Source organism: Cyanistes caeruleus, chromosome 2, assembly GCF_971803275.1.
Source record: "Cyanistes caeruleus chromosome 2, bCyaCae1.hap1.1, whole genome shotgun sequence".
NCBI classification, from domain to species: Eukaryota; Metazoa; Chordata; class Aves; order Passeriformes; family Paridae; genus Cyanistes; species Cyanistes caeruleus.
In genome coordinates, this window is record NC_141702.1 from 32438918 (window position 1) to 32457596 (window position 18679).

The 18679-nt window shown below is 35.5% G+C and overlaps 1 protein-coding gene across 1 annotated transcript in view; it reads right to left on the reverse strand.

Annotated features, from left to right (window-relative positions):
• Window positions 1-1365: 1365 nt before the first annotated feature.
• PHIP (PHIP subunit of CUL4-Ring ligase complex) overlaps window positions 1366-18679 on the reverse strand; it is a 105970-nt gene continuing 88656 nt past the window's right edge. Inside the window, exons 32-40 of the mRNA XM_086876353.1 lie at window positions 17322-17447; window positions 15293-15365; window positions 14846-14896; window positions 14404-14553; window positions 12752-12904; window positions 10549-10712; window positions 9793-10073; window positions 9324-9485; window positions 1366-7544 (exon numbers count right to left, since the gene is read on the reverse strand). Of these exons, the coding sequence (XP_086732479.1) occupies window positions 6898-7544; window positions 9324-9485; window positions 9793-10073; window positions 10549-10712; window positions 12752-12904; window positions 14404-14553; window positions 14846-14896; window positions 15293-15365; window positions 17322-17447 (1807 nt within the window). The 3' untranslated portion in view covers window positions 1366-6897. The remainder of the gene's footprint in view (window positions 7545-9323; window positions 9486-9792; window positions 10074-10548; window positions 10713-12751; window positions 12905-14403; window positions 14554-14845; window positions 14897-15292; window positions 15366-17321; window positions 17448-18679) is intronic.

Sequence of the window (18679 nt, forward strand, 5' to 3'; positions counted from 1 at the left end):
GGCTGGGGTGTGGCTTGTTTGGAGTTTGATTTCCTGCTGTGTTAAAACCAGCACATGGTCCAACAGCACAGTCAGGTACCAACATTTCACAGCATCTGTTAATCCTAAGCAAAGTCTTGATTTCTACACAAAATAAAAGAACCACAGTAGGTTTCAAAACCTGTCACAGAAATAGGAACTGGGACAATTGTATTTTAAGGATTCTGTACAGTTACATAGAAAAAGGTTTTTTAGATCTTTTCAAAACAAAGAGAAAGTTATTTACTGCTTAAGACTATTCTCAGTAACAAAACTAAAACCATAGAGCTGGAGTGGTTTGGATGAGCAGACCACTATTTCTGTTGTTCTGTAATACTGGAAATGCACATCAACCGGACCTACCACCTCCAGGACATAACAGCAGCACCAAAGGAAATGTGTCATATTTTCAGTATTTTTAAATTATTTTCTCCAAGCAGAACGCATCAGCGAGCAAAACTCACACACTTGGGACAGAGATTTTTCCTCAGTTGCTAAAACAAGTCTTGTTTTTGCCAGACTTCATGTGGAGTCTGGAAAGCCACAGGGAACTCCTCACACTCATTCCACTGTGACCCTTCCACATTCCCGTCACCCAGAAGCACACATACCTGCATCTGTGAGGTGAGTGAGGGTCTCTTCCATCACTTCCTTGTGTTTTCAGGTAAGGAATGTAAGGAGGAAAAGATCATCTGATAAAGCAAGTAATATGTGAAATTAAACAGAGTCCACATTTCTTTTTTTATTGCATCTATTGAACAAAAAAATGTAGATATAAACAAACCAACCCTGCAGTTTTGTGAAAACACACCCCGTGTTGACTTTTCCTTGCATCACCCACTCAGGGCAGCTAGGCTGCAGACCAGTACTCTACAGGCAAGGAGGCAGGGGATTCTCTCTGCTTAAGTGTTTATAGCTTCTTCTAGAGCTGTTGGGAAGCACATTTCCATAGACTGGATGTAGCTCTGGTACAAACAGTTGTCACCTGAACAGGGAATGCTTCCTGGAGGATTAGAGGCAGGTGCCCTGGTGCATATGTGAAAGCGAATGAAGAGGACTCGACATGGTGCCTTCAGTGCCAGACGTTACTGCCTTTATATTGCCTCCTGAACTGTGGGGCTTAGTGAAAACCCCTGCCAAATAGCAAATTCTGATCTCTATCAGAGAATGCTCCAGTTCCAATTTTGTTTTTTCCCACTTACCCACTGTATCATACTACCAGATACCGCTATTCCATATTCCATAAAGAATCAAAAGGAGTTGAATTTAGGGAGTTCTGAAAAACACACAACCAATCGTCCCATAGCACAGTAAATTACCAGATATAAACAAACACTGTTGGACAGCTTAGAAAAACATGTTTTCTATTTATTTAAAAATAAGTTTGTAGTTACTACATTGCAGTGACAGTAATTCTTACACGTACATTCTAGTTTGTATAAAAGGATTCAAAGTATTATGCATCAAAACTAACATAGAAAGTGTCCACATAACAGTAAAGAAATTTCCAATCCATATGTACAAAAAGAAAGGGCACTGTTATCCTGGTGAGATACTTCAGGTTATAACATGATAATCTAGATTTCTGGAAGGAAAAAAGCCTTGATAAAGCTAAAGAATTATAGTTTTCAAAACTGTTACTCATTACATACAACAGATTTGTGTTTTACATAATTCTGTACAAAATAAGTGTAATTTTTAATCTGAAAATCTTGTCAGTTTTAAAATTAACCTTTCTAGGTAATTTACTTGAAGTTGAGCTCCATTCTATACATATTGAAACATTATGACAGAATTTAATTCACGCATGATCATTATCCAGTTGTCCACCACACTTCTGCAGTTTTAGTATGGTCCAAAAATGTAACTTCTGTATGGTCTCAATGCATTAGCAAACCAACCCACGCAGTTGTAAGCACAAAATAGTACATGTACATCACACAGTACATGATAGGTACTTCTATTTCTTTCTCCTACTACTTTGTGTGACCTCATTCTTTGTTCTTTCAGTGTAGAAATTCCTAGTATAGTACTACTTTCCCTCCCTAAAATGTATTGTTTGCATTATTTGAAGTGAATTTCCTGATGTATTTATCTGCATTAAAAAGGATCCAAATGACTACTTGTCTCACTACGTACCTCCTAAAAGCTAAATTTATTCACCCTTATTTTATTGCAGCATACAAGGTTTCTCTCTAGAGCGCCTTGAGGCTGTTAGAACCTTGGGAAAAGGGGGGATGAGGGGGGTGAGGGGGAAGCAGCTAATCACCTTTCTGCAATTTAAGATGTCTTTTCATCTGGCTTCCTGGCATGTTTCCTCCTCTAGCACACTGTAAAAATGACATGGCGAATTCCCGCATTAAAATCGGCAGAAACACAAGAGCACCTGGAGGTTAGCTCTGGTTTAAAAGCTACCTGCTGTTTTCCCCCAGACATCATAGAAAGTGAGCAAACTGTATTCACAATTCAAAAACAAGAAGCTACATAAGCTGTCAATGCCAGATTTGTTATTTGAAACACACTGTCAAGCCTTGGCCAGTTTTATGAAATGTAATACACTTTCCTCTGCATATGAACATGTATATACAGTAATTTACAGCAGAACACTAACAGCCCTTTTATCAGTTGAATATCTAGGTCCCCTTGGAAACCAATCTTTTACAAGAACTTCAGGGATAAAAGAAAATATATACTCATTTTGCACAGTTCATTTGTCTTCATTTAGGTCATAAACAGAAATTGAGCTTTTGCTGTTTCTAGGTGAGGTTTCAAAACCCTGTACCTTCTCTATCACAGCACTGTAGCAGAGTTTTAATTAAATATTTTAAAATGCTTTAAAAAAAGCTGAAAAGGAAAACTCTTGACAGTCTACTGTGGACAAAATATACTATTTTAGAATAAGGTGAGGACTCGGGAGAAAATGTAAATATTGTGGTATGGCTACATTTTGATTGACCAGTGATGTAAAATTACCTCAGCAAGATTCACATGCTACAAATAAATGTTGATCAAAGTGAGCTTAAAAACCTCTAATCTCCAATCTACTATATAAATACAGGGTGAAAGGGTCCCATCCAGTTAAGCCTATTGCTTTTATAGAATCTGTCAACTATTTAACATGTGCCTAAATTCAAATTACACGCTAAAGTGTTTACTTGTAGTCCTCGATCCAACAAATGTGAGCAAAATATTTAAAAATGCAGTGTAAAATTGTAACAAGCTTGAAGTTACTGAATGGACAGGCTATTTTTTGTGTTGCATTGTAGTCCTTTTTTTGGTAAGACAAAAGCCTCTGGTGCAGAATTGGTACTTAAAAATATTTGTACAGCAATACAGTGAATAAGCTGTCTCTACACTACAATTTATTTTTTAATAGATATTAATATCTATACGTGCTGCATCAGGGTCCTTTATCAATTAATAGTTTTACAAATATTAAGCCATAGTAATATTTAACTCAACCAACTCAACCTTACAAGTCTATCAACAAACTGATCACAGGTACAAACCAGACACTGTACAAATAAACATCTGAAAATCTTTATCACAGCAGTTGAATCACTGGAGGAAGACATTTCTCTGTAAAGTTGTATCACTGGTCATTGCCGAGTGACAAAGAGCTCTAGTTCAATATTGACCACTACAGTGGCAAAATTTCAGTTCAGCTCCCAGAGAACACACTAACAACAGAAACAAAGTGGCTAAAGCATTGTTAAGTATGTAGGCACAGGTACAATGATTCCTGTTAAACATTTAGAGCACACTTATGACAGAAGCAGAAGTATTTCCTCATTGGTAGGTAAAGAACACACTGTTATCAAGATACCACTCAGCAGCAAATACCAATTTTAACGTTTCCCAGTATAGCATAGAAATACCAGAACTGTATCCTCATATCCATGTCAAATATAAACTAATTTAATGAAAAAGGAACTGAGTTAATTGCTGCCAGATTATTTGCATGTATGTGACTATGAAGCTATGTTATTTACAATGCAAATGTAAAACAAGCATATGAGGTTTTGATACTCCATTTTCTGAACCAGTTGTTAGGTACTTGAGATGGTATTATTAAACATGCATACAACTATAGTTCTTAAATTATTTCAGAACACTGACCAATAGTTTATTGCTCACATTTAAAAACCTATGACTCTGCAATCAAAAGCTCTTTTTCTGTATTGATACAGTATCTCACGACCACCTCAAATAATACATTTTTCCCCAACCAAAATATGGTCTGGTGGTGACTAAAGTCTCATAAATAAAGTTTGCAACCTAGTGAAATTAAATTATAAAAAATATAACTTTTAAATAAATCTGGTATTAATTTCTAATAAATTTCTAGCATTGCTTCTATAAAAAATTGACCCAAATGATCCAGTTTAGTTTTAAAGGAAAAATATTAATGTGTCTAATAAGAATCAAAAACTTACTGGCTAAAGTCACCGATATTACTGGGTGGGAAGCAGTACCCATGTTCTGCAGATAAGGCCTTCTATCCTCGTAAAATTAAGATGTACAATCTTCTACCTACTGTTAAGGGAATGCAGATTATTTCAGTCTCCAGAACTTACACACAAGGTATTTTCGATATATAAATATATACATAAACATGCCATATAAAACATTCTTACAAACGGAGTAAATACAGAAGATGAATTTTAGATATAATCTATTTTATATATTACAATGCAGATAACATCAGGAAATTACACATTTTCAAATGATTGCCTTCATCAGTGAGATTTGACAAAATTAACAAGTAGAATCAATCAGTTTTGAATTGTGAAGCTGTATTGCAACTGTACAAATGTAGCTTGTTATCTAACCACATGTTTAGTGACTCCATTTTAATCGGATGATAAAAGAAATACTTGTTAGAAAAAATAAATATGCCAACAAATCAAATACAAGCTAATCCCTGGCCCCCAAATTCAAATCTGTAACAATTCAGAGGATCTGGAAAATATCTCAGCCATTTTTTGTAGCAAAATGAACTACATAAAACTAGGTATGGTGGATCCTAATCTGCTATCCACAGTAGTATATTTCTATTACTCTTAGTGGCAAATACCAATATTCTTTGTTCAAACTTTTAGGCTTTTTTTTGTAAGAAACTAAAGAATGAAGAATCAGGCCTCAAATACATGTACAGAATCTGTGCAAATTTAAGATCTTAATTCCGCATGTCCTCCCTTCCAGACACTGCAAATGATGTGTAAAAAAAAAAAAAAAAGTATAACCATAAAATTTTGGTTACATTTTTGTACCATACCAGATCTCAGTAAATACCACTATTAATGTATTTTTTTTCTTTGAAACTGGACAATACTTTTTTTTTTTTAAGTGATAGAAAATGGTATTAAGGTTTGTTTGTAAAGTTATAAAATAACTAAATGTACCATAAACAAATAAATAACTGCTTTTCTTTTCCAGAGCAGTACATATAACAATACATTCCCCTAAGTCATATAGTTATCATTTACAATAGACAACTTAATTTTAGTAAGGATGCAAGAAATAATAGAATACAAGGCACAATCATTAAATGGAATTTTTCTTTAGGGTGTATATTGACATATGTCAGCGTGATATACCATAAAAAGTGCAGAAAAACACAATGTGCAATGAGACCACTGTATAAAACATGATTGCATAAAAAGTGATTTGGCCTTTTAACCCTAATAATTGAAAATAACCAATCTTCCCCTTAAAATTAAACTATAAAGTATGACATTTTAAAATTTTCAATTCTAGTGCTATCTAAAAAATCCTGAAAAAAATTTATACCTGGGTAATATTTTAGACATATGTGTTTATGTATATATTAATATATACACATACACTATTCTTTGTAGGTAATTTCAGACTCTTAAGCATGTCTAAAGTTGTAGAAACAACAAACAATCTGGATCAGAAAGTAAACATCATAATTCCATACATGTCCTGTAATTTCCTTGAATCCTTTAACCAATTATACATTTAGACTAAAACATCTCTGTCAAAGGACCCCACCAGTGCATTATTTTCTACCAGAAGTACCAAAAAGGATACATTTCAGAACAATGTTAACAACTTACTATTTAAAACAAGACACAGTTTTATCACTGTAAATGGTATGCTGTACTGACACTCAAAAAGAAAAAAAGGTTTTCCACTGCACTGATTCTCAGTCTTTGGCACAATAAACAGAGATTTAGTGATTGATACAAGAATCAAGGTCTGAAAAATTAGACATTAGTCAAACTTTTTCCAATGTGGATATATATATTTGTGATTACATTTTTGCTATGTTTGGCAGAACTTGGATAAACAATGGCCTGTGCTAGGCTTCTTTTGCAGCTGAACGTTCCATCACAACTGAAATTAAACATTTCCAGATGAGCAAAGTTTGGTATTGTATTATTTAATAGAAATGCAAGCGAATTTACTGCCATTTTTTGCCAAAGTCTGCCTTCCTAGGCAACTTGACTTTACAATCAAAGCGTACCTTGCTTGGTCAAAAATAGATTTCTGTTTTCAATTTGTGGCAATTAAAATTTCTATTACCTTTTTTCAATTGTGTAGAGATATTACAACTTGAGCAGAGTAGCTCTGAACTCTGTACGTCAGTCAGAAATTGCTTCAATTCTCAACTGTGAACAAAATGACTGTTGAAATGTATAACCTATTTGGAGGGCAATAAATAGCAAAAGTTTAAAATATATATTTCTTTCAAAGAATGTTCTTTCAGTTTATCATTTTGCTAAATTTTTCTCCCCAAATCAGAACATATTCTTTCTAACCCATAATAGCAGCAGGGAAGCAGAAGTCTGTTCTGCTGTTCCTTAACTGTACCTGCTTCATAGCATTCTGAAGGAAAACCCTTGGTAAAAATTACCAACCAATTAAATTAGCTTTTGCTTTTTCAGTCAACTTTCGGACTCTGCCTCTGCTTGAAGTTCCAAAAGTTAAGGAGGTGTCTTCAAACAATAGCTGCCTTTGCTCTTCCTCAGAGTCATCTTCATTGTAAAAGGCTGTCCTCCTACCCTGGTTTCTAGTTCTCATGTGAGGTTCAGAATCTTTAAGCTCTTCAGAACTCTCCTCCATAGGCTCATGTGTCTTTTTCCTCCTGCTTCTTGTTTGCATTTTAACATTTGCAGGAACTAAGAGGTCTGAGCCTGGCTGGCGGCTCTTCATCTTCCTTTTTGGCTTTCTACCCCCTCGGCCTTTTTTTTGTAGCAAGTCTTCCTTCACATTATTTTCAGAAAGAGAATTGCATGCAGTAGAAACAGAGGCTTCCTCTGGTATATCCCTTGCAGTCTGGATTGTATTCTGCTCTGCTACCTTTTGCTGTTCAACAATTTGTAGCTTTTTTGGTTTCCTGCCTCTTTTCTTGTGCACCACCACTTCACAGCTACTGTTATTAGTCTCCACCTTGGGTTTCCGTCCAGGACCCCTTTTAACTGGAGGTTTCAAAGGCTGTCCTCCATGTCCATTTACCTGAACGCTTCCCGATGGCAAAGCATTGTTCTTGCAATCCGCTGTAAAGAAATGGTACAATGTACATGTCACATAACAGATCTGCATTTACATTCATTTTCACACTGCCTTAATAAAACTTACTAAAATATCTGAATGGATTCACAGTGATTGCCAATATGTCAAAATCTAAGAAACCCAAAGTTGAGCTCAGAGAGTTTCCTTCTAGTATGGAATGAGGACTAACTTCTAGTTGGATTTAGCACATGGTAGCCACAAGGAAAACTCCAAGAAACTGAAAAAGCCAGGAAAAATGCAGGGGGGGGAAAAAAAGGAAAAAAGGGAACCTAAGGGTTTTTCTCAGATGATACAACACCAGTGGACAAAACTCCTATTTTGTATCTGCAACAGCAAAAGGTCACTCAAGAAATGTTACTGCAAGGATTGGGAATGCTTCACAGCAACTCATCTCTGCAGAAATAAAAATTTACTTTCAACCTGAGGTAGCATCTTCTGTACAAATCGAATTTGTACAGATTTCTCACACTAACAGACAGCAGAATGTACTTGGAGACTTTTACAGGGTACGAGTGTTCATTATGTGAGGGGTACTCAACTTCCTCAACTCAAATTCCCGTGACATGCCAGAGAGGCATGTCACAGGACCTCTTAGGAAATGTTCTGACACCACAGTCCTTGCCTAAAATATGGCCAAGAGCAGGCTCATAGCCAGCATGATAGTTCCTGCAGCTCTTTGGTGAAACACCCACACACAGCTTCTGCTGTATTTGAATGTGCACCATCATGCACTAAAAGCACAGGCCTCCTCAGTCCTATGAGTGGATTTGAGGAGACAGGACCATGTCAATATTCAGAAACCCCTGACCTGACCAAACATCCCATCCTATAACAGATGCATACTTAGCATCTGTTCCAGTGTGGAACAGCTGGGGCCTTTGTAAGAGAGCTTACAAGCAATGGACAGATGATTTGACTTATCAGACCACACACTACTTTTTCAGAAGCACGGATGAGTAAGAAAGAACTCCCTGGGGAAAGGATTAAAATGAGTAGGCAGATTAATTAGATGGGAACCAATTTGCAGACTACTGTGCCCCCATTTTCAGAGAAAAGATGTTTAGTGGATCCACCTGCTTCAAGCATCTTTGTAACAGTTTAAAACTCCTTCATAAAAAGGAAAGCTTTCTGAATAGATCTTATTTCAGCCTCCACAGAAGCTTTGAATTTTAAGGTATTCTGACATCAAAAGACCAAGCAAGCTCCCTCAGGAGACTTCATGAACTAGGTCCAAGCAGGCCATTCAAATATATTAAATAGAAGCAGTAAATACTGCATATTTTTCTTTTTGCTGTGCCAAAAAATGAAAGAATGAATATGCAGCTGGGGTCCTCTGATGCTTATGCTTGTTGCTGCACAGAATGTTGTCACACTCAGTCTTACTGACCCAAATATAACCCACAGAAGTTGTATGTGTTTAAACACAAAGGATTTAAAGTGTGACCATGCAGAAGTCTGCTTTGCAATTAAGGAACTTCTAGCATGACTTTTTTAATAGTTTAAATGAAAGTACAGGTATGCTAACATCTCAAAATCATTTAGACAACAGTTTTCACACCATGGAAATGGTGTTAAGAGTAGTCAAAGCCATGCTAATTCATCAAGAAGGAAACTAATGGTGACTGAGTTGTTCCATTGGATTTCCCTATTCTGCTAAATCACAATGCATTCTAATGTCCCTGCCCCATAACTGAAGTACAACACTACAGTCACTACATCAGTAACTCTGAGGGTGGGGAGGAAGTTCCAGGGAAATTAGGTACCTTGTGGATTAACAGTGGAAGATTTTACTTTGCGCTTGATTTGCTTCTCTTTCTCGGGATTTTCTTTCGTGGAGTTATTCCTAGTGTTATGACTGTAATCAGATGGAGTGGGGTTTGATACAATATTCTGGTTCTTGGAATGTTTGGTTGAATTCTCCAGTACTAGAAGGATAAAAAGAAAAAAAATTATCATGTAATTTATACTACATTCAATCTTGTTCAACTACTACATGTTCTACTACAAACCATTTGACTCAGTGATCCAAAAGGGAGAAAGCTTCCTAGATAAAACAACATAGCCTAATTTGTTCAGCTTTCCTCTGAAGAGCCTCAAAGGCCCATCAGTTTGAAAACAGAACCAGTCTTAACCAAAAGAGATATATTAGATTTCCAAAGAGCCAGTTTTATCTTTAAAAACATTCATGGACTAATTAAAAAAAACCTCAAAACCAAAAACGCCCCAACTTGCCTGACTTTCCTGACCCTGCAGTAGTATTAGGCTTTGTAATTAAAGGCTTGATAGTTAAAGGCTTTGCTCCTGAAGAAGTAGATGGTTGCTCTGTAACAGCCACATCTGTTATCCCCTTATTGCTTCGAGTCCGCACAAGAGAGGAGGCCTCAGCGGCTTTTCCATTCATCTGAGGCGGAGTGTGTCTCAGTGCTGTCGACCGTGCAGGTGCAGATGATGATGAAGTGGCAGAAGTTTCTGCCTTCAGCTGAGGTTTTATCAATCTCCTCTTCCTTTCGGGGCTGCAAAAGGAATAACAATTTGTATCCTGGATGACCACCTTGTCATTTTACAGGAATAAATAAAATTAAATGCTAGTGTCTGAGATTGTGGGAGTAAAACAATCACCTCTGCATGAAGTATGTTAAAAATATGGCATTTACTGTGGAAATTCATGTAAGTTGTGAGCTTCTGGAAAGTGAATCTTTACAATAAATACTATAGTTATATGACAAAGCATGATGCCATCACTACCCTAACGATGCTGTTTTACTGTACACATTTAGCAGTTATTTGAATTTTAAGCACTTACACTAGGATAGCTCTAAGTAAAGTTTAAAACTCTTCCACATCATAGGGACTTGCATGTCAAAGCTACCATTCTGCAATATAGGGAATAGTAAAGGAAGTATTAAGAAAAAAACACACTAAGTTTTATTGTTTAGGTATGTCAAAATTTCACAGCATTTCATGAACACCATAATGGAATTAATGTACCTGGATGCAACACTACTGGAAACTGAGCTGCTTCTGCTTCTTTTTTTCCTTCGTTTCTTTATAGTATTTCTTTTATGAAAGCGTAGGGCAGATTTATAATCTGATAAAATAGAACTTATGTGTTCTTCAAAGAAAGCAGAAAGGCGCAAGCTCATGCTGTAGATCTAAAAAAGAAAAGCCAGTAAACAAGTTTTATACTTCTCCAAAGCATCCTTTTACTTATTTATCGCTGAACAATAGCTAGAAAAGCAAAAAGTGATTAATATAGAAATGTTTTAGGGAAATTTACAATCTACCTCAACAAATATATGCTAACCCACATGGAGGTTTGCTTTAACTATTTTCATGGTTTTGAACAGTGTATCACAACTGAAGATGACACAGAAAAAGAAAAATTGGATAAGTCAGTTTTTCAATTGCTTTTATAGAATGTATCTCTTTCTAGTTTCAACAGAAATCACAGAGATACTTAATATAATTTTACTGTATCATACCTAGGGTCAAGAAATCTTATTTTCTGTTCTATTAAGTTTCATCCTTATATCCTGTATTTGAATATCAGTCTATTCCTTTTATAGATGAATTGATACAACAAGTTGGCTGCAACAGGTACAATAAACATATTGGAATTATGTAGGTGCACTTTTTTTTTCTCATCTTTAAACTTGGATGATCGACAGAGACTCTCAAATTCATTTTAGTAATTATTTAGGCACAGTTGCTATTAATTCTGGAAACAGAAAAAACACCAAAGCGACCTCTCTAGGTACTTTCAGGAGACATGGCACCTTCTCTGAACACAAAGACAATATTGAACCAGTTCCTACTTAATGACACACCAAACCACCTGAGCACCAGACTCGATAGGTTTGACAGATTCTGTGCATGTTACTGGAGATGGCATGCAAAGGAATGTGTGTCTGACGTGCCAAGCTAAAAGAAAAAAGCTGATGACTTTAGGTTTACTATTCAAGAAAGCATCAGTGACATCAGTTGACTGTTCAAATAAGCATCAGTGACAAAATAAGATGTTAAAAATATAAGTGCATGACATAGTAAAAATATCACATTCAACTACATTTTGCGTGCACTGAAAGCACATAGGTTCTAGAATATTAAAACTCTTGACATAAGAACCTTCCACTTCTACTTCTGAGTAAAACAATGGAAGACAAATTTATTACTATACCAGTTGGCTTGGAAGAAACATGAAAGAAACGAAAATGTCAAAACAATCTATGAAACCACACAAAGCTAAAAATTATGTCAGGTATGATGAGGTCAAGGAGAGAAAGAAAAACTAGGAAATAATCCAGACCTGCCTCAAAAGCCCTGCCATTTGCTGCAACTGAAAGAGCAATTCTTTTATGGGGTATGGCAGCCTCAACAGTGAATGGGCCTGTCTGCTACTGACTGGAGAGGAATCACTGATCCTGCTAGTCACCTACTAAGAAATTTGTGCACAAGTCTTAAAATAATGAAGTCCTAATGATTAACCTTCTATTTAGAACAGCCAAACATAAAGCTGTTAATAAGTCTGATCTTAAAACCTAACATTAGTAGAAGCAACGCTACACTGAAGTCTTGAATCCATGTAAACATGCCTCTATAATTTAAGTGTTATCAGATACTGCACCTACCACTATAGCAGGACATCTCAGTATGAATAGCTTTGTACGCTGACATGTCATGTAAACTGTCCTGTTTCCCAGAAATCCTAAGAGCTTCATTACAATCCTACTGCATTAGTGGTGAACAGCAGAGAATTTCAACATCCTCAGCTGTCTATACCTGGATATTCCAGTTTGGGGCAACATTCAAAGTGGAGGGGATCGCTATGTGTTTGTTTTGAAAATCTGGTTTCTTCCCCAAAATATTGGGAAATTTCACTGTTGTGCTCATAATCCTGCTTCTACAGAACTCTTCTTCCATGTGGTTTTCTCTTTAGACCCACTTTCTAGTATTTTCTTTTGAAACACACAAGCAGAACATCAGAACTTTCAATATTTAAAGAGCACACATTCCTTTTCCTTCAAATACAAAGCTGTAATAGTTTCTCAGAAATACTTACATTTTAAGATGAGAAATTAATTTAACTTGTTTTTTAAAAGCAATCAAATTACACTCTTTCTCTGCTTTTGGTTCTGTATTTTTCAGATATAAGTGTTCTTTCAAACAACAATGGAAAACAATAACATCTTACCCTTGATCTTTTACTTGGTGTATAGGCCTTAGAATTGCTGAAAATAAGTCTCACATCTTTACATAACTCCATTGGTGACTCGTAGTTGCCAGCTTCCAGTGTTTCTCTAACAGTAGCAAAGTCCATAGGCGTGTCAATAATATCTCTATAATCCTGTTTAGAAATAGCAAAGCAAATAATTTCTTACATTATTTTCCCAGCCTTAATGTATCATTTTCATTAGGATGAGTTTGATAAACCTGTTTAACCAAAATGTGCTCTTTAAATAGGTGTAGAAGACTGCTGAAGACATTCTGCCCCTTTCCACTAATATACAACATACCTCCTTGCAGACATACCCAGCAGGGTCAAGGTTAGAAGTTAACTGATAGACAATTTAATTCATTTTATAACCCGATTTACTGAAACACAGAACTCAAAATTTTGTGTCCTAAGGGTTGCTTTACTGACACACTAACATGAAGATAACAGTGATACATGTTATAACATGTATATGTTGTTATAACATGTTATAACATGTTATAACATGATAACATGTGACTACAAGTGGGTGACTTCTGGGTGGCTTAGCAGAAAGTAAGGACTAAGACTAATACTGTTCTTGCATATTAGCTTTAAAACATGAAGTTCAAACACTTGAACCTGATCAGAGGCTTATCACATCCTTTCTGAAACCTAAGCAGTTTCCCACATGGAGACCTGACAATCTATGAATGCAATAAAGCATTAAAAACTCCACAGGCTTAGGTAGGACCCAATTCAAGCCAATGACAGAACAATTTCTTTCCAGGCTATGGAAGAAACAGAGACATGTCCATACAAGTAAAAGCTTAAATACCAAATTTAACCAAAAAGTTTAAGGTAATCCATCAGAGCAAATAGAACCTGCAGGAGTGCCTCTGCATGTTAAACAGGCTTGTGACACCAGGGAGCAGTGTGCTTCATGCCTAAGCCTAGTAGAGTGCTCTCTATCAGCTCATTTGAGGATCTCAAGCACATAGGGCCACTTGTAATTTGCCACAGCATAAAGTTTAGGTTACTTCAAAAATAATGGTACCCAATGGCTGCAGAAGTGTCAAGACAGATCTACTAGTGACTTACAAAAGAGAAGCATTTCTTTCCTCTAATTGAGACAGCTAATTTCGCTCAAGTTAATCACCCTGGAGTGCTATTTTACAGAACTTAAAGATATGCTGGAAGGAAAGCAAGCAAAATCTTTGCTTTATTACTTGAAGTTATCATATAGTCTTACTTTTAGTTTTTATACTCTGAAATTAAGCCAATGATCCTTAACAACATATCACATGCAACAACCAAATATATGCATTTCATATATATATGACCATTTTTCAGTCACAAAATGAAAGACATCTTAATTGCAAAGCTGCAATTTACTTAAAAAGCTGTAATATACTTAATAACATAAGCAACAAAAGTATCTGAGACAGCAAAGAAGTATTACTTATTTTGAAATTAGTTGAAAAACAGTAAACATTATTAAACAAGTGACAATGAATTCTGTCCAAAAATTCTGTCACTACAGCTGCCTGAAGTTTAAATTGAAAAAATGGTCGAAGTTAAAAAAAAACCACAAACCAACCCATCACTTAACAACTGGATTATAACCAGTTGTCTTGTTCTAAAATACTCACTGGATACTCAAGAAGATCCACTGGTTGTCGAAATGGTTCAGAGTCTTCACACTGAAAAATGAGATTCAGCAGCTCCTGGCATTGCTTCTTCCATGACTGAATGTCATATGACTGAGCCCTGTTACGTAGCCGCCGCTTCGGCTGATGATCCTGAAATGACAAAATTGCCTGGTATATATTCAATAAACTAGCTGCTTTTACAAAACCTAATGGAAAAGTTTCCTCACAGGATATAAATTAATTCACAACGTGCAGCAGCACAGACAGAAATACTTTTACATTGAACAACTCAGTAGAACAACACGTCACTAAATTCAAAACTTCCAAAATGCTGACATTACACAATACTAGAAATATTTCAGTTTTACATTCCATTATTTCCAAATACATTTCAGCAACTGTAGCACTAACAATATAAATTAAACTATTTAAAAACATTTACCTTTCTTTTTCTAGTGGATGTCCCCGGCACGTTTGTGTCTTTCTCTTCTTCCTTTGAGCAAGATAATGAGTCGCATAAAAAGGTTAAAAAATACAAGCATATATGAGCAGGAGAGTTCTTTTATACTTTAAACTTAGAATTTCAGTCTTTACAGTCCTACCCCCATCCCTCTGAGAAGCATTTCATGTGACTGTCAATTTTGAGAAGCTCTCAGAAGTCTAAGCAGCGTCTTCCAGCGAACTATTACAGCTCTCTGCACTCAAGTAAAGAGAGGAGGCTGGATTTTTACCCAGTTTTCCAGCTGACAAGAAGAAACGTTGTACTGACAGAAAGATATACTCCACTTCCCAGCAGTGACTGAAACCAGTACTTTGGTCTTCCACAGGACAGACAGCGGTCTTGTTTCTCCAGTGTATCAATGCCAGTGCCCAAGACACCACCACTTACCTCATCGGAGTCAGACAACACTTTCTTCTTCATTGCATTGTATAATGGAATTATGTCATAGCAGCTAAGGTCTCTGTAAAAAGAAACACAAGCCAACATTCATTTTCTATCATCACCTGTGGAATCTACTGTAATTTGCCTAAGAAAAGGCAAATATTTATGAAGCCATTCCCAAATAAAATGAGAATATGTTTAGTGCTATATGAATACTAAGAGAACTGAAGTAATGTCAAGCTAACCATTAGCTCAGAAAGTTCTAAAATATAGATCACTTAACAGCATGAATATTTTAAAATGAAAAATCATAATCCTTTACCATGTAATTGTCAGCATCAGAAAAATCTACTCCTAAACTATATAAAAGGTTTGAGGCCCATCTAGCTTTGTAAGGAGCATTACAGTAAGTTTATTGTACAAAAGTGCAATTTAATAATTTAATTTAGCACGCATTTATCAAATGTATGATATTTGAAATGCGAGTGTGTAAGGACTAGCACTGTTATGGCGTAAACCTGCATAATTAAATCACCAAAACACTGATTTTCAATTCTTGATTACCATATAAAACTCCTCTACAAAGGAAAGCTCAAAGGTATTCTACTATGCAGCAATACAAACCACTGGGAAGAAAAGTGGTTTGTAACACTTTTACCAATTGTAACTGTAAACACTCAGCAACTCCACAGGGGAACCAGAATACCTAATACAGGCTACTTCTATTACCGCTAGAATAGCTGTGAGAGAAGGTGAAAAAAGGTTAACTGACTGCAACACCCACCCCCCATTTTCAGCTCTTTAAGATACTTGGGTAATTTAGGAAACTGAGACGTAGATTTCTAAGAGGCATCTAGATATTTCCTTCTCATTAGAGCCATGGGCTTTATTTTGATTGTCTAGCCCTTCTACCTTACAGTTACAACCATAAAAATAAAGTCTGGGTTTTACATGAATTGCTAGTTCACTTAAATTAGTATATTAATAGACTCAAGCTATAGGCCATTATTAAATAAGAATATCCAACAATATCCACTAATTTAGCTAAGCCAATTAAAAACATACACTTTGAAAAACCCTGAGCTGCTTAATTATTCAGGAAAAAAAAAAACATGTAGGACAAAGATGTTAAAGAACAAAATTAGTAACAGAAAAGCCCTTTAGATATATATCTGTTCCTAATGGTGTATATATCACTAAAACTTTTAACATCTAAAGCAGTTAAGTGTTTTACATTCTCCAGCAAATATTAGAAATCACAGGCACTGAAGAAATTGAAGATTTACTTATGGAGTCAAAGCCCTAGATTTCCAAATACTAAACAGAGTTCTAATGTTTTTTAAGAACACACAAAATAAAAAAAATCTAGATTCAATTTAACACCAACAATCTAAATCACTAAAAATGTCACAAGTTTTGTTAAACTAATGAAGTATCTTGCTGTGTCTACAAAGTGGAAACAGCAGCACTCATTGTGTACAAGTAAACCAAGGCAGTGGGCACAGTAAGTTCTTCCAAACTTCAGGTGTCTAGATATGTCAACTGACTGAAAAATCTTAAGTATTTGTGATTGAGCTTGTCTATTGGGTGATAATAGAACGTTTGAAAGACAGCTATAACTTCAGTTGACTACAAAGCCTTTAATTTATACTTTCCATACATACAGAACGTCATTTCAAATCTATAAATTGTAATCTAGATTTTAGAATTATGTTAACATAGCTAGTATTCAAACTCAAAATTTGAACTCCTAACTTACCAATGAATATATCTGTAACTCTGTGAAGATACTTAAACCCATTTTTATCATTTAGAAGGTTTATCAAAATAAAATGCCATGCCAATCTATGCCACTCAGTGTATTACACAACTTGTTTTGTACACTTAAGAATTCTTTGTCAACATAAGCTCTATTCTTTTCTGCCCCAACAGGTTTATTTAAAGTGCAGAACTATCCTACTTAAAAATTCAGATCTAAAAAGGCTCTTACCTTGGTAAGAGATAGGAATAACAACAGACCTACTAAGCAACTCACTTTATGAAGTGTAGCAGAAGATCTGTGACAAATTTGGCAGATTTGACAATAGGACTTCCGGGTTCATTAAATGTGCGAGTATTGTGTTCAATGTACCGGACTTCCCACATTAACGAAGAAAGGCGCCTGTATCCAAACAGTTGGAGGAAAAGAAAAGGAAAAAGAAACAAGGACAATTTCTAGCAATGTATATGAACAGGGGAAAAGACGGTTACTACATCCTTCTTCTCATTCAACGTTGTTTTCCATGACATCAGAAAACACACATTGGCTATGTTGCCCTAAGTGACCAGCAGCAGGCAGCTTCCTCTGCCTTCCTGTTCTCATGTTATATTCTGTGGTAATCTATACAAATGGCTTTAAGAACATTCAGCTAACACACTGCAGGAAAACTCAGCTGTGACACTTCAGCTTCTATTATTCCTGCATATTACCCATCCTATATCATAGCCTTTGAACTCACTTAAGGATCAACAAAATATTAATAAAAATATTACAGAGTATATCTTTTTCTGACAGATAGACAACAATCAGATTCCTTCTGATTGAATAACCTAACTATAGAATAGTGACGTTATAAAAAATTATGTACAAAAGCAGAATAACTGAATAAAACAGATCCAAATCAGAAAAAGATAAAGTAAAAAGATAGTAAAGGTTCTAGCAGCACAAAAGTTAGTTTTAAGATAAGCCTCATGAAAAACTAGCAAAAATCAAAAGCCATCTGAACTAATTGACTAAATGTAAAAAAATCACTGAGAAGCACAACACAGTGAGGTTGTTTATTACCTAACTAGGCATGAGCAATATTACAAAGTAAAAAAGCCAAATTTATCGAAGGTGTGTTAATTACCAAAATATAAATGCTTACTCTTTTGACAAGAGCAGCAAAATCCAGCAAAAAGTTTTCCATCGGACAGTAAAGCAGCACATTATAGAAGAGAAAGCCGGATTACTTCATATCACACAATAAACATAGAATTCAATATTGCAATAGAATGATAAGAAACAGTGGTGCTTTTTCGAAAATGAAAAAGCAAATTTAGTTTAGAATTTAATCTTCATTTAGCATGTACAAAGCACTAAAAATGAACTTTGAAATTCGGCCCAAAACAAAATTCTATCCATACTCTTTCAAAAGAAACTAAAGTGACACTGATTTTAAAATAAGAACTAGAACAAGAAAGGAAACTGAAGTAATTTAAAAAACTATACTCCTATATAGATATTTACTAAAAAACAAAAACAAAAAGAAAAATGCCCACAGCAATTGCAATCACAGTTTAGGAAAACATCAAAACAGTATCAAAAAGTATAAACTTATCTCGTTGCTGTACAACAACTCAGAAGTTCAATGC